Genomic DNA, 14,575 nt, shown 5'->3' on the forward strand with positions numbered 1-14,575 from the left:
GTGCAACAAGGGACTAAGGCACCATTTTTTCTTTTCTGCCTTGGGAGCAAAAGCAAAGACTAATGGGACCGCCAGGTGACTGGTCAGTCTTCTGAACCTTGGCAATATCTGTATCAGCAAATGTCACTGGGTACGGGGTGTCAAAGGCTGCCATGACACTGACTTAACACTCTGCCAGGAAATAATTTTCTTCCATTAGAAATAGGGAAATAAAGGCACAACAGTGCCTTATACAAAGAAGTTGGTGAGTACCAACCAGAAAATCTTGACAACTTGGGACAATTTTGAAATGTTGTGGAATATTTTACAGAGAAAGCCATCCTTTTCTTGATTATGACACCTAAGAATGTAACTTTCTAGCTGTTTTCTTCTCCACCAAATGCACAATCATGACACAAGTCTTTCTCCAATGACTAATGTTTGGTACTAGATATATGCATGTTTATACATCAGCTTGACTTACCAGCAAAAATACTATTTTCTTAGTAATTGCATTTAAAAAAAAATCAAATGGATCAATGTAGTTTTCAAAGGAGAGGTCTTTGAAAAGGGACCCATTTGGCAATAACATTGCAGGCAAAAACATTGGGAAATCAACTTCATGATTTAGGAATGTGTCAAGGAATGGAGAAACTTCTGAAATAAGGTGCAAAATCAGAGTATCAGTTGTCATCTTGATACAACCTTAGTATCCAGAATGGCCCCAATGCGATTAGTTAGGGAGCAGCTGATTGTTCTCTGAGACACTAGAGTCAGTGGAGCTGGTGGTGGGGAAAATGCTGTCAGACTGGCAGGCTTACTCTAACCCTCGCTACGGAATTTTTTCAATGTGAGTCTTCTACACAATGATGTCATAGACACGGCCCACTCTGCCGAGCCACTCTCTCACAGCCTGGCGAACTCTGATGTCCGTCACGTGACAGGTCAGCTGGCTGATGCATGGGAACACTGCTGGCTGGAGGGCTGTGAAGGTCGGGTCTGGAAGGATCTGAATCTGATTGAGAACTGTTAGCACCATGTTGGTCCACGCCTAAGAGAAAGGATTTAAGAGAATCATCAGCTTTCTCCTGTGGTTTCATTTGAACTCTCAGGTGGGGCTAAGCCCTGCCAATTTGCAAATGAGTTTTCTCAGGCTTTTAGGCTGTAAGAAATTAGTCTTTACTAATAAATTGTCATTTTAACTTCATATATACAGAGACTTATCTAACACTAGAGGCCCGGTGCACAAAATTTGTGCATGGGAGGGGGGTCCCCCTCAGCCAGACCTGCACCCTCTCCAATCCGGGACTCCTCAGGGGATGTCCGAAACTGGCAGTTGGACATCCCTCTCACAATCTGGGACCACTGGCTTCTAACTGCCCACCCCGAACCCTCCCTGCTGGCCTGGTCGCTCCATGCAGCCTGTTGTTCAGCTGTTTGGTCGTCCCTCACTAACCTCCCTGCCAGCCTGGTTGCCCCATGCAGCCTGCTGTTCATTTGGTCGTCCCTCATTAACCCCCCCCTGCTGGCCTTGTCTCCCCACACAGCCTGCTGTTCGATCGTTACAGTGACGGCATCCTTGACAATTTGCATATTCCTCTATTAGTATAGATTATGAATACCTTATTTTCAGCTTTCATAAACTATAAAAATCTTATTTAACCCTCAGTTTTAAAAACTCTCTTGCTTTTTCATAATGGGATTTCTATAGGCCATATAACACTTTTAATCAGCAGTCACTATAATGCCTAGAAAACGTGAAATAGATCTATTTTAATATAGGATAACTTTTAAAATCATAAGCAAATTTCCAAGACATGAAAAACAATAAGGTATGTTATTTGTCAAGAAGGTCATCTGTTAAAGAATAATCATACATCACAGTCTGACTGGACTTTTGCAAATCTAGTCTATGATTTTTGTGGATTCTGAGTTATGAAGTTGGGTTCAATATTCAAGGTACTTTAGTGGAAAATAACACATCTTACAAGAGATTCATACTAGTTCTAAATTTATGTTCATTCAAAGAATATATCTCTGTATAGGTTCATGAGATCCTAGGGCCCAAGATTGTCTAATTTATTATGCCCTTAGCAGGAGTCCACAATTTCAGGAAAACATCAGATTGTTTTTAAAGGGCTCTCTGTGACTCCAGATCCCCTCTACTTGTTTTCTCCCTCATCTCATCTATTCTTAAATTGAACAAAACGGAACCAACAATGTTTCCTTCTCAAGCTCATTTTTTTATGTATGATGGAATTACAAATATGCAATATATGAATGAGCAGGCACTCAGAGCCCTCTGAAGAATGAGAATTTTTATGTGCTCTGGATGGGTTAGGAAAACTTGAGATGAAAACAGTTCATCAGCATAACCACCTTTATATTATTCTTCCTAACTATGGAATTTCTTCAGTGCATCTTCAAATGATAAACTCAGGACTCCATACCAGCTAAAGTACACCCATTAAAAAACATATTTATTGTTGAAAGTATTACATAGGTCTCCTCTTTCCTCCATTAACCCCTTCTCGCCCATCACAGGCCTTCACCACACTATTGTCTGTGTCCACGGGTTATGCATAGATGCATACAAGTTCTTTGGTTGATCTCTTCCCACCTGCCTTCCCGCTGAGATTTGACAGTGTGTTGTATACTTTTATGTCTCTGGATCTATTTTGTTCATTATATTCCACATATGATTGAGATCATGTGGTATTTCTTTCTCTGACTGGCTTATTTCACTTCCGCCTGAAGTACACCCATTTTATAAGTTTTGGCTTCCATCTTCTCAATAATATCTGTTATAACCCATAAAAATAATTCCTGAAATTTTCTAATAATAAAACGTCAGTTTCACCATGACATCACTGATACAGACATATCCTAGTCTCAGCCTCGGCCAATCCCCTGCCTTTGGAGGGAAAGTGGGCCTCTTATACACTGTCCAAGATTTGAGGGACACCAATGAGTGCCCCGTGAGGGGGCGTGTGCATCGTTAGAAACCCAGCCTCCCCTGCATGGCTGGGGCAGTCCGCCCCGCACTGCCTGCCCTGCAGGGACCCACCTGGATCTGCGCCTCGGCGTCCCGCACGGACACGCTCAGGGAGCTCCCGGTGGAGCCGGAGCGGGGCCTCTTCTCCCGCAGCAGCTCGGGGCCTGCGCTGAAGGAATGCCGCATCTGCCCTTGGTCCATCAGGTGCTGGGGCCGCTGCAGCAGCGGGGAGTCCGGGCCCCGGGGGCCCAGGGCCTCTCCCTTCTTCTCCACTTTGACCTCTTTGGGGAAGGAGGGCAGGTTGTGCTGCTGTTTCCTCTTTTTGTACTCCGTCATCAGCTTGGAGATGGTTCTGTCGGCCGCCATGCTGTAGATTTTGTTGCCCGCGCTCTCCCACCACTCCTTCTTCCTGCCGGGGTCCTTCTTCTCCACCTTGGGGCTCGGGGGCAGCATCAGCGTCTCCCCGCTGCCGGCCCGCAGGCTCGGGGACTCGGCCCCGTGGTCCCGCGTCTGGCTGCGGTCGTCCTCGGAAGGCGTGTCCTTCCCCGAGAACCCGCCCGTGGACGGGGTGGAGGACTCGGACTGGAAGGAGGGCAGGATGAAGAACGGGTCGCTCTTGAGGGCGGGCGCCTCCTCCAGGCTGCTTTCCAGGTCCAGGTGCATCTGGATGTAGTGGTTGCACAGCTCCATGCACAGCTTGTGCAGCCGCTTGACCAGCCACACCCAGTCGGCGTTGCTGATGGGCTGCACGCTCAGCGAGGGCAGGCGGGCCCGCCACCGCCTCTTCTCCTTGCCCCTGGGCGGGCTCACCTGGGCAGTCTCCTCAAAGATGTCCTCGTCCTCGGAGGAGCACTGCTGGGAGGAGTCTGTGCTCCTCTCGTCGTCCTCGAAAAGGACTTTCTTCACCTGCTCGGCGGTGATGGTTTCTTGGTGGGTGAGCACTGCGCAGACCAGCGCGTGGAAGTAGATGTTGAAGCTCATGGCAGACTGGCGGTAGAGGTTGGCGGCGCCCCCAATGCCGGACACCTTCTTCAGCAGGCACTTCAGGCCCGGGCTGGTGTCAAACTCCCTGGCTGTCCGGTAGGAGTCCAGCAGCAGGTCGAAGATGACGGCCAGGTTCTGCATGGAGATGTAGCGGAGGAAGCCGGCCAGCTTGGTGTCGGGCACTTGGACGGTCTTCTCCTCTCCGGGAGAGGGGCCTTTGACGAACTCTTCCAACAAGATGTCATACAAGTTCTGGAGTAACACCTGATGAGACAGTAAGCTCACCACAATTTCCCTGAAAGAAACACTTCAAATGGAAAGAAAGGGACTGATGAGTAACCTCCTGCCTTGTATGAGATTTTAAAGGCATTACACATTTCAGAATGACATATGCAAAATCTAACTAAATTACTTGTATTTGAATGCCTTCTTTAAAAAAAAAGGGCATTACACAATAACCATTTTAATCATAATAATAAATGGAATTCCTGACACTTTTAAAATCTAGGAGCTATAGAACTAAGTTATGACACTAATTAACAATTATCTACAAGCCTTAGAAAAATAATAGAGTTTTATAACAACTGGTTTATATAGGCATAATTAGGACACATTTTATATCTGAGTAATGAACATATCAAATAAAAAATAGTTTCTGTTGCTTTATTAATTTTAACTGGAATTTTTTCTTAAACCCAATATTTTTAGCAATCTTATTGAAGTTTAGCTTTCTAAGGACCAAAACAGTTCAACTGTTAATACTTTAGATGTATATATGTAAAAAGTTCAGTGCTTCCAGCATGTGACATAGCCCAATATTTTCATTCTATTACTGTGAAAAATGCCATTGGGATTTTAATAGGGCTTGTATTGAATCTGTAGATTGCTTTAGGTAATATGAACATGGAATATCAATTTCTTTGTATCTCCTTCAATTTTTTCTTAAACAATATCTTCAGTTTTCAGAATACAGGTCTTTTACCTCCTTTGTTAAGTTTATTCCTAGGTATTTTATTCTTTTTGGTATGTTTGTAAATGGGCTTGTTTACTTCATTTCTCTTTCTGATAGCTTTTTTTTCTGATAGTCTTTAGGGTTTTCTGTATATAAAATCATTTAGTTAGCAAATAGTGACAGTTTTATTTCTTCCTTTCCAATTTAGATGCTTTTTATTTTTTACTTGCCTGGTTGCGGTGGCTAGGACTTCCAGTACTATGTTGAATAGAGTGGCAAGAGTGGGCATCCTTATCTTGGTCCTGATCTTAGAGGAAGAGCTTTTAGTTTTGCACCATTGAGTATGATGTTAGCTGTGGGTATGTAATATATGAACTTTATTATGTTGACGTACTATCCTTCTGAACCCATATTATCGAAAGTTTTTATAAATGGATGTTGTATCTTTTAAAATGCTTTTTCTAAATCTACTGAACAGATCATGATTTTTATCCTTTACTAGAGGCCCAGTGCATGAAAACTCATGCACTGGAGGGGGGGCGGTCCCTCAGCCCGGCCTGCCCCCTCTCACAATCTGGGAGCCCTCAGGGGCTGAGGGGACTGGGCGCTGCCATCTTTGATGGTGGGACAGTCAATTAGCATATTCCCTCCTTATTGGCTGTGGGTGCTGCCATCTTTGAGGGCGGGGCAGTCAATTAGCATATTCCTTCCTTATTGGCCGTGGGCGCCATCATCTTTGTGACGGTGTGAGTGTCAATTAGCTTATTCCCTCTTTATTAGATAGGATTCTGTCAATGTGGTATGTCACATTGATTTTCGGATGTTGAACCATACTTGAGCACCCCTGAAATGAATCCTGCTGGATGGTGGCGTATGATCCTTTTAACATATTGTTATATTTGATTTACTAGTGGTACACTTGAAAAATGAGTGACTGGGGGAAACCAGGCATAGAACTTGAGAGGAGCATGTGGGATATTGGTAAAGCTCTATTTCTGAAGGTGGGTGACAGGGTCATAGTTATATTTTGTATGTACCACACACTTGACTAAAAAAGTGTACCTGAAGTTTCACTGAATTGGTTGCATTAATCAAACTGCTGTATTAAGCATCTAACGTTTGGAAAAAATCACACACGCTCTCTAAAATGGAACTAGTTTTGATTCTGGCTCCATCACTTGGGAGAAGTGGCTCAGCCTCTCTGAATGTGTCCTCAGAGATGAATGGTAGTGGAAAGATCTAGCTACTGTCCTTCACATATTGTGCTCAAATATTTATCAGCATCACTTATAGTTTGTTGGAAGTTTAAATTGGAACACTTCAGTAGTTTCTTTCATCTTCAGAACAGTTGTTTTTAAGCAGGATGGTAGTACAGGCACTCCTCATTTTATTGCACTTCACAGAGCCTGTATTTAAAAAGATCAAGGTTCTCGTGGCAGGGCACATGTATTTTTTGTCTCCTGACAGCTGTGTTGCTCATAAGAACTTCATGTATTTCTCACTGATACAATATGAATCACACCTCAAAATTATTTTAAAAAAAGTTATATGTATTATGCTATAGACACACAGAGATGTGTCCCCAAAATCAGATGTTGAATCCTAACCTGCAGTACCTCAGAATGTGACTATCTTTGGAGAAAGGTCTTTAAATAAATAATTAGGTTAATAGATGAAGTCATTAGTGGGGACCCTAATCCACTAGGACTGGCATCCTTATAAGAATGGGAGATTAGGACACAGGCAGGTACAGAGAGAAGACATGTGAAGACGCAGGGAGGAAACATCCATCTAGGAACCTAGGAAAAAACCAAGCCAGGCGACACCTCAGTCTCCAACTCCAATTTCTGTTGTTTAAGCTACCCCATTGTGGCAGCCCTAGCAAATCTGAAATGTGGGAAAGTTAAAAGGCTAACAATTTTGTGTGAAAGCATTTGTTAAATGACTCTGCAAATATTTCAGTATTCCTAGAGAAAGCTTGGATTGTAATTAGCAAGGACTGGGTCTAAAGGAACTTCCCTATTTCTAAGACCCTAAGTGTTTAAGCTCCGCTGCTTACCTTTTCTTGGTGTGTCCGTTTGGCTTTTCATCAGGAGGCAGCTCAATAATGAGCTGACAGGACTGGGCGTGATCGAAGGTGTTTGGAGTCTTTGGTGAGCACTGGGTGTCCAACATAAACACCTGGAGGGCACACAAAGGCACAGTTCAGAGATCCACCTGACTCAAGAGATTAGCTGGCAAGTTGCTATTCTCTCTACCCATTTTCTCACCTATGAAATGAGGTTGATAATGGTTTCCTACCAGGTATATTTGTCAAGAGAATTAAATAAATTAACACATCTGTATTACATAAGAAAAATATTAGGTAAGAATAACAAATAAGAATAGCAAATATTCAATAAATGTTAGCTGCTGACACTAATAACACTACTACTTCTAGCACGTAATTCAACACTCTCCAAAGAGCCGGCACTGATGTTTAATATTAATTAAAAGTAAATAAAGGGGGGTGATGTTTGCAAAAGATCTTCTCTGCTTGTGACATCTGTTTGGTATCTTATTCTGTCCAATACAAAAAAAAACAAGTTAGGACTTCTCCGGCTGTCTAGTAGAGTAGTATGGCCACGTCGTTAGTCCTGACAGGAGAGAAGTAACTTCAGGACTAAGAGAAGGGTAACCACGTCCTACATTTTGACCCACGTGATTTCATTTTACATGATTTAACCTACTCCCTTTGAAAATATGAGTATTTTTAATGAACTTTTTCTTTCCAAAGTTTGTAAGCATTATCAGATTACTGGGTTATGTGAAGAGTGAATATAGGAGGAAGGTTTGGGACTGAAGAAGAAAGAAATATTATGAAGCGAAATGGTCTTGTCTGTTCTCCATGAATGATCTATTTCAGAACAGGATTCCATGGACACGTTCACTTCTTACTGTATGCACCTGGGAAAATTCTTTAGCTAGCTAGGTGTAACGGCTTTATATTTAGAGAAGCCACCCCTTTGGCTGCTCTAGTATTATAACTTTTGACATGTGCCAGAAGAAAAAGTCCATGGTGACACCTGCAAGGGTAAGTACAGCTTAACTTTACTGATCAGTTACGTTCAACTCTATTAAGAAAGAGAAAAATATCAAATAAGTGTGCCATCCTTAGGCACTCACAGTCTAGCAGTGACAAAAATACAACAAACAAGAGATGGTGGGGAGGACCATAAACGCTATCAATTGGATTCAAGTCATTTCTGGTGAAGAACCGTACTGGCACGAGGTCAAGGTCCCTAAGGGAGTGAAAGGCAGCTTGGGACTCCCAGCAATGCGTCAAGCTTCTAGAGCCACTGGGATCACGAGGCCCAGCCCTTGCCCTTACCTGCTGAGCCATGGCTCGGATGCGCCAGTACTCGGCTTCGGCACTGGGGGAGGAGGAGGGGGCTGCCACCCTCACCTGGCAGCCTTCCCCACTGAAGCCCTCGGTGCTGCTGCGGAAGCAGCCCAGCAGATCCTAGGGAGAAACGCAGCAGTCATTCACCGGCTGCCTCGGGGTTGATGGCACTAGGGTCTGACACTGTCACTGTGTCGGAGACCGCCTGCTACGAGAAAGGCAGAATCCAGGTGGCCAACTCGACAGGGAACTAAGTCGGACTGGACCCTGCTCTGGTTCTCTCCCAGCATTTTACCTTCACGGGCTTGAGTGTGGCAGAGAATGCGTCCTGCAGGGCACAGCAGGCCAGCCTCCACATCTCTTCCGTGAACACAGGGCCTGCTGTCACGAGAACGTACCTGCCAAAAGAAACCAGACGTCTTAAATCCATACATTTTACTGCTACACGACTTAGACCCTTACACACACACACACTTATTCCACGGTGTCCTTACAAGTTTTGCTATCTCATCACTCTTGCCTTCAGTCAATCTGGTGTTTCATGGTCATACTACTACTTCCAAAACCATTTCAATGTAAAAATATCAATGGATCCCTATTCCAAACAGGTCAATGTTTAAACTTAGGCTTGCATGCAAGAGTGTATACATTCAGTACTAATTTTTCCATCCTAGCCCTGTTGTCCATACTACTCCTTTACAAATAACAAACAAAACAAAATAAAAAACCCTTTTGTCACTTGTAATTCTTATCTCCATGCATTTGTTCATGCTGTTCTCCTGCCTGCAAAGTCCTGATCTGAGCCAGTATCATTACTAAAAGCCCCGTTGACCACCTGACTCCTGCCCTTTCTCAGCATTTATAGTTACTTCTTACTGTGATGATTCTTCACGGGACTCTCTGGTATGCCCTTTAGAATAGGCTCTCTGCTCCTCGAGGGCAGGGAACCTGTGTAATGCCTACATAATAAATATTTGCCAACTTAACACAGAAATGAAGAAATATTAGCATATAGTTATTTTTATAAAAAACAATCTAAAAAGTAGATTGTTACCACAAAGGATAATTAATTCCCTTGGATTTCATAATGAAAACTCCAGTTTTGTAGATAGCCAAGGAACCCTTTTCTCACCTAATGCAGGAGCAGCCCACTCTGGAGATGGTTTCCGTGGGCTTGGCCACACAGGCTACCAGTAACTCAAAGAGGTCCTTCAGCATGGTGTTGATCATGCTCTCATACCTAATGTCTGCAGGAAGAAGCACAGCAAGTTTCACTCAACACTATTGCAAAAGAAGGGGCTGCAAAGGAGGAAAGTCTGAGTGATAAGAAAATATCTGTGATAAAAATATATAACATCCATTTTTGATTTATCAAGATGAAATATGTGGTTTACTTCCATGTGCTCAAGAATATTTTTCATAGTTAAATATATCATTTATTTACTTAAGTAGAATATAATATACTAGAAGCCCGTTGCACGAAGATTTGTGCAATAGACCTTCATTCACCTGGCTGCCTGCACCAGTTTTCTGCCGGCACCGGGGACCCAGGCCTTGGCTCTGGCCATCGCCTTCCGCCTTCTTTCAGGGTCAGGGCTTGGCCCCGGGCGGCAGCGGCGGGAGGCCCCGGTGCCTCCCGCCAGCCCCGGTTCCCTCAGCAGCTCAGCGATGGGGGCCGCCATCTTTACTGGGTTAATTTGCATAGCGCCCTGATTGGCTGTGGGCATAGCGAAGGTATGGTCAATTAGCATATTACTGTTTTATTAGGTAGGATAGCCTGAATACTAGCTAGTAAAACATTTAAATTCTTAAAAAAGGCGGGGGTGAGGGTGGGTGGGGGGGGAGAGATAAAACACTTTCCTTACTGCTAATAGAATTAAATTGGATTAAAAGCTATTGATAAACAACAACAAAATCTCTCATCCTACCACTCCCTGAACCCATTGAGTCTGGTCTCCATTCTATCCCCAGGCTAAAGAAAATAAGACTTTCACAAATCACATTCTGTTTGCCCAGTTCAAGGAACACATCAGTATTCTTTTCTTCAAAGTCCTTGTGAGGCCACAGAAGCAGTTCTCAGTAGAATCCTCAAGGGCCCCATGCTGAACAAAGCAGCTGGTCAGGAGCAGCTACCCCTAGGGATACACTTGTCAGCCTACGTGTGCAAACACCCACTTCTTTTCTTTCTCAATTAAGTCCTCAAAGGGTAAATCTTTCTGCTAAGCTTAGTAGTGACACCTTCTTCTTACCTTTGCTTTTTGACTCTCCCTTGGGGTCAAGTTCTCATTCATTTCTCTAACCCCTCCTAAGAAGGGAGCCTCTCACACCTCTTCCTTTATACTTCTGCATGCCTTTCCCTTTTCTTTGCAACCACTAGAGCTAGCAGTGACATTCCTCCTCTCACATTTCCAGATCTTCCCTTAGCAAGAGTCATGAGCAAGAATCTATATTTCCCTAATGTTGCCTACTGGTACCACCGCAGTCAGATGTCCCCTGTGTCTGGCTCCCTCTCTACCTGCGGACTTCAACATACCCCACACTTCCAAGTCATTTTTCAAAGCCCCACAGATATTAAGAACCTTATTGTCACCCCTTAACCTGTTAAGCAACTTCTTGCCCATTATTTCAGCTTTTTCTAAAACCCTGCCTCCGTCACTTCGCCACCCCAGATGAAGCAGGACAGTAGAATGAACCCCTTCCTCACCTCCAGGCTGCAGGGATATTTCTCCCTTTTAAATGTATTGTATACTTGAACTTGCCTCCCCTCTCCTAATGCACAGATATCCTAGACCTTATTAGGTATCTTACCTTTGGTCGCACATATGTTTTAAGTATTCTGTTAGATAATTTTTAAAAATTAATTTATTGTCTAAAGTTTTACATATGTCTCCTTTTTTCCCCCGCTTGACTGCCCCCCCCTCGCCAGCCATTCCTGCCCCAGTGTCTGTGTCCACTGGTTATGCTAATATGCATGCATACCAGTCCTTTGGTTGCTTTCTAACCGCCCCCCGCCATTTGTCTCTCTGTTAGATAATTTTGTACAGGACACGTATGTAACAATTTTCTTTTTGACCGTTTACTATTAGAAGGCTGGCCTTGACCATGTAATTCTATGTTAATAATTCCCAGGACAAAAACCATGCTCTGGTGTTGCATTAGGGATTTAATAAGCTCTTTTAGACAGTGTTGCTGCCCGCTAGTGAAACATGCCATGCGAACTGCTCGGGCGCCACAGATACCTGAGTGTATAAAGCTCTGAATGTGCTCCACCACCAGCTCACAGGACAGACCGATGGCGTGCTTGAAGTTAGCCGAGGCCACATCCCAGTAAGAATGGTCTTTATGGCTCCGACGGAGCCAAAGGGACATCACAGGAAGGAGAAGATGAACAACGGCATAGATTCCAAACCCTGGTCCTGAAAAAGAAACGTCAGCATCAGAATCGTGATTTCAGCAACTCTCCTATAAAAAAGGAAGCTTTTGCCATCTCTCGGCATTGACGACCTCTTTTGAGGGAGCGCCCCATTCTCTGAGAAAGTGCAGGGAAAAACATTTACCACTGCTTACGGAATACAGATCTCCGACGGCAGTTTTCTTTTTTGTTTCTGCATGATTTTAGTTATGCAAGTAATACATGAATTCAAATAATCACTTGATCAACTACTTAGTCCCAAGATGTAAACATACAGATACATATATGCATATAAGAAAATACCCTTAAAATATAAGTATATGTATTTATATGAAACAGAAATATAGAGTTGTATTTGTTATTTATTACTTTTATATAAATGGGATAATGTAAACCTTGGTGTACATGTTGAATTTTTGCTCTTAATATGTGCTAGAGATCATTCTGTGTCAACAAATTTATGCAATCCTCATTTTTATTGCCACATACTATTATTCCATTGTATGTTTATGCAACAGTTTACTTATCCGTTCCCTTAAAATGGACACAGCTGCTGTTAGCTGCTCCAGCAGGATGATCCAGACTTCTATCAGACCTGGAATGCAAACGCCATTGAAGGCGTTTCTCTATTTTGCTTTATAGTCAATGCCATAATGAAAATCGGTGAGAAAGATGAATTGTAAAAATTCTGCTTACAAAAATGAGGCATCCTTTCTATAATCAACAGAGAAAACACATGAGAATACAAAGAAGAAAAAAGTACATTTTGAATGTATGTGTGTTTGGGGTGTATATATTTATAAATGTATAAAATTTCATAAAGTTGAGATTATATTTCATATTCTATATGTGTATATACACTGAGTGGCCAGATTATTATAATCTCTGAACACATAATAATCTGGCCACTCAGTGTACTTCTCTTGAGTACCTCATGTATTTGATATCAAAGATACTATAAATCGTGCACCTGCTCAGTTTTCCCCTTTGCACTGGCTGATAGAAAGCTCAGGGCAAATAGGTGGCTGATCTCCAGCAAAAGTCTAGAATACTTTTGGTACCCATTTGAGATACAAATACACTGAGTGGCCAGATTATGCGTTCAGAGATCATAATAATCTGACCACTCAGTGTATATTCTAACGTTATGCCTTATAAACAGTTATTCATGTCATTAAATATTATTCACAAATATTCATTTTAATGTCAATAGAATATATGCTTTTACCATACTTATTTTTTGTATTTAAGATGTTTTAGCATATATCATCATATATATGTTTTTGTCTTTATTACCGTTAATTTCCTTTGATGATAGATTTCTAGGAGTAGAATTACTGGGTTAAATTCACACACTTAGTAGCACTAAATGTGAAAGCAGAAAATGATAATGACCAATAAGAGAGATTTAGAAGCAGTGGCATATAATTCATTCTGTATAATACCTGCTTTGCCCTAGCCAGTTTGGCTCAGTGGATAGAGCATTGGCCTGCAGACTGAAGGGTCCCAGGTTCAACTCCAGCCAAGGGCACATGCCTGGGTTGCGGGCTCGATCCCCAGTAGGGAGCGTGCAGGAGGCAGACGATCAATGATTCTCATCATTGATGTTTCTATCTCTCTATCCCTCTCCCTTCCACTCTAAAATCAATAAAAATATATATTTTTAAAAAATGTTGACTAAAAAAAATACCTGCTTATTTTGGCATTTAACATTTTAACATGTGAGAGTAACTATTATGATTTTCTGGGGAAAAATTCCAATATAAAGTTTGCAATAGATTTAAAAACAGTATCAATTATCAAGTCTTCATCTGTTTATATTGAATACAAAACCCCTCTTCTTACTATAAACTAGTGGTTTCATTTGTGGTTATGATTCTGTTAATGAAAACTAAAATCTATAAAAATTTCTTTAATCTTAGGAAAATTTGGATAAGTGTATATACTAACCTTAATTCAGAATAAGAAATACATTTCTAAGGGACATTCTTTTCCTCTATCAGGGTACTAGGTGATCACTGTCATTTTACAAATCTAATTTCCTCTGACCTTTATACAATCAAGATGCTGCTGTCTTAATACTGCATATATGTTTGAACGGCTTGGTTATGTCAGCGGGAGACACTGTGAACCCTATCGACCGCTCTGGGGCCAATAACATGTGAGATACAAGGCTGGGTTTATGGAACAGAGTAAAGCCAGCTCGCTCACGGAGACATTGATACCACAGCCTGATTATTGTGGGGCTCCAACACATTCAACTAACTGGCCACCACACATTATTTGTAAATGGACTGGTGGGAAGATTTGTAAATAATCATAGGACATATCCTAAACATCATAGCCATTCCATAAATATTTATTGAGCATCTATTATGCTGTCTAGGGTTACAGCAGTAAAATAGGTAGGCCCTTTCTGATAAACATTATATGTATGACACCTGCCCCAAATGATAGACATAGAAATATTTACCAGGTGTTTTGGTGACATCTCTCAACAGCTCGAAGAGTAAATCCAAGGTTGGCGGCTGGTGCTGCCGTGGGCAGTTGGACACAGCTGCTGTTAGCTGCTCCAGCAGGATGATCCAGACTTCTATCAGACCTGGAATGCAAAACCAGACCTCTGTGACATTTGGTTAGACAGGATACAGAATCATTGCAAGGTCAACAGGTAAAGGAAGTCTCTTACTGGGAGGCATCCCCCAGTAAGGCAGCCCTCAGGGTCTACATATGGACAGATTATAATTTACATATTCTGACAAAGTCAAAGAAAAAAAGAACACTCAAATTTCTTCCTTATTCCTCTTCAGGAAGAAGGTGATGTGATTTGTAAATTCTATATGAAATGATTGTCATGTTTCTTGGGGGCTG

The 14,575-nt window shown here is 42.3% G+C and overlaps 1 protein-coding gene and 1 long non-coding RNA gene across 2 annotated transcripts in view; one reads left to right on the forward strand and one right to left on the reverse strand.

The window, feature by feature from the left end:
* Positions 1-821: 821 nt before the first annotated feature.
* The window catches only part of ARFGEF3 (ARFGEF family member 3), a 128,137-nt gene continuing 114,383 nt past the window's right edge, over positions 822-14,575 (reverse strand). Inside the window, exons 27-34 of the mRNA XM_008161981.3 lie at positions 14,178-14,306; positions 11,532-11,708; positions 9,425-9,539; positions 8,588-8,690; positions 8,281-8,412; positions 6,970-7,091; positions 3,047-4,265; positions 822-1,030 (exon numbers count right to left, since the gene is read on the reverse strand). Of these exons, the coding sequence (XP_008160203.2) occupies positions 839-1,030; positions 3,047-4,265; positions 6,970-7,091; positions 8,281-8,412; positions 8,588-8,690; positions 9,425-9,539; positions 11,532-11,708; positions 14,178-14,306 (2,189 nt within the window). The 3' untranslated portion in view covers positions 822-838. The remainder of the gene's footprint in view (positions 1,031-3,046; positions 4,266-6,969; positions 7,092-8,280; positions 8,413-8,587; positions 8,691-9,424; positions 9,540-11,531; positions 11,709-14,177; positions 14,307-14,575) is intronic.
* LOC129150634 (uncharacterized) lies at positions 950-14,384 on the forward strand. Its single transcript, XR_008557356.1, has 3 exons — positions 950-1,091; positions 12,347-12,476; positions 14,206-14,384. It is a non-coding gene; the product is annotated as an uncharacterized LOC129150634 (long non-coding RNA).

This window comes from Eptesicus fuscus, chromosome 10, assembly GCF_027574615.1.
Source record: "Eptesicus fuscus isolate TK198812 chromosome 10, DD_ASM_mEF_20220401, whole genome shotgun sequence".
Lineage (NCBI taxonomy): Eukaryota > Metazoa > Chordata > Mammalia > Chiroptera > Vespertilionidae > Eptesicus > Eptesicus fuscus.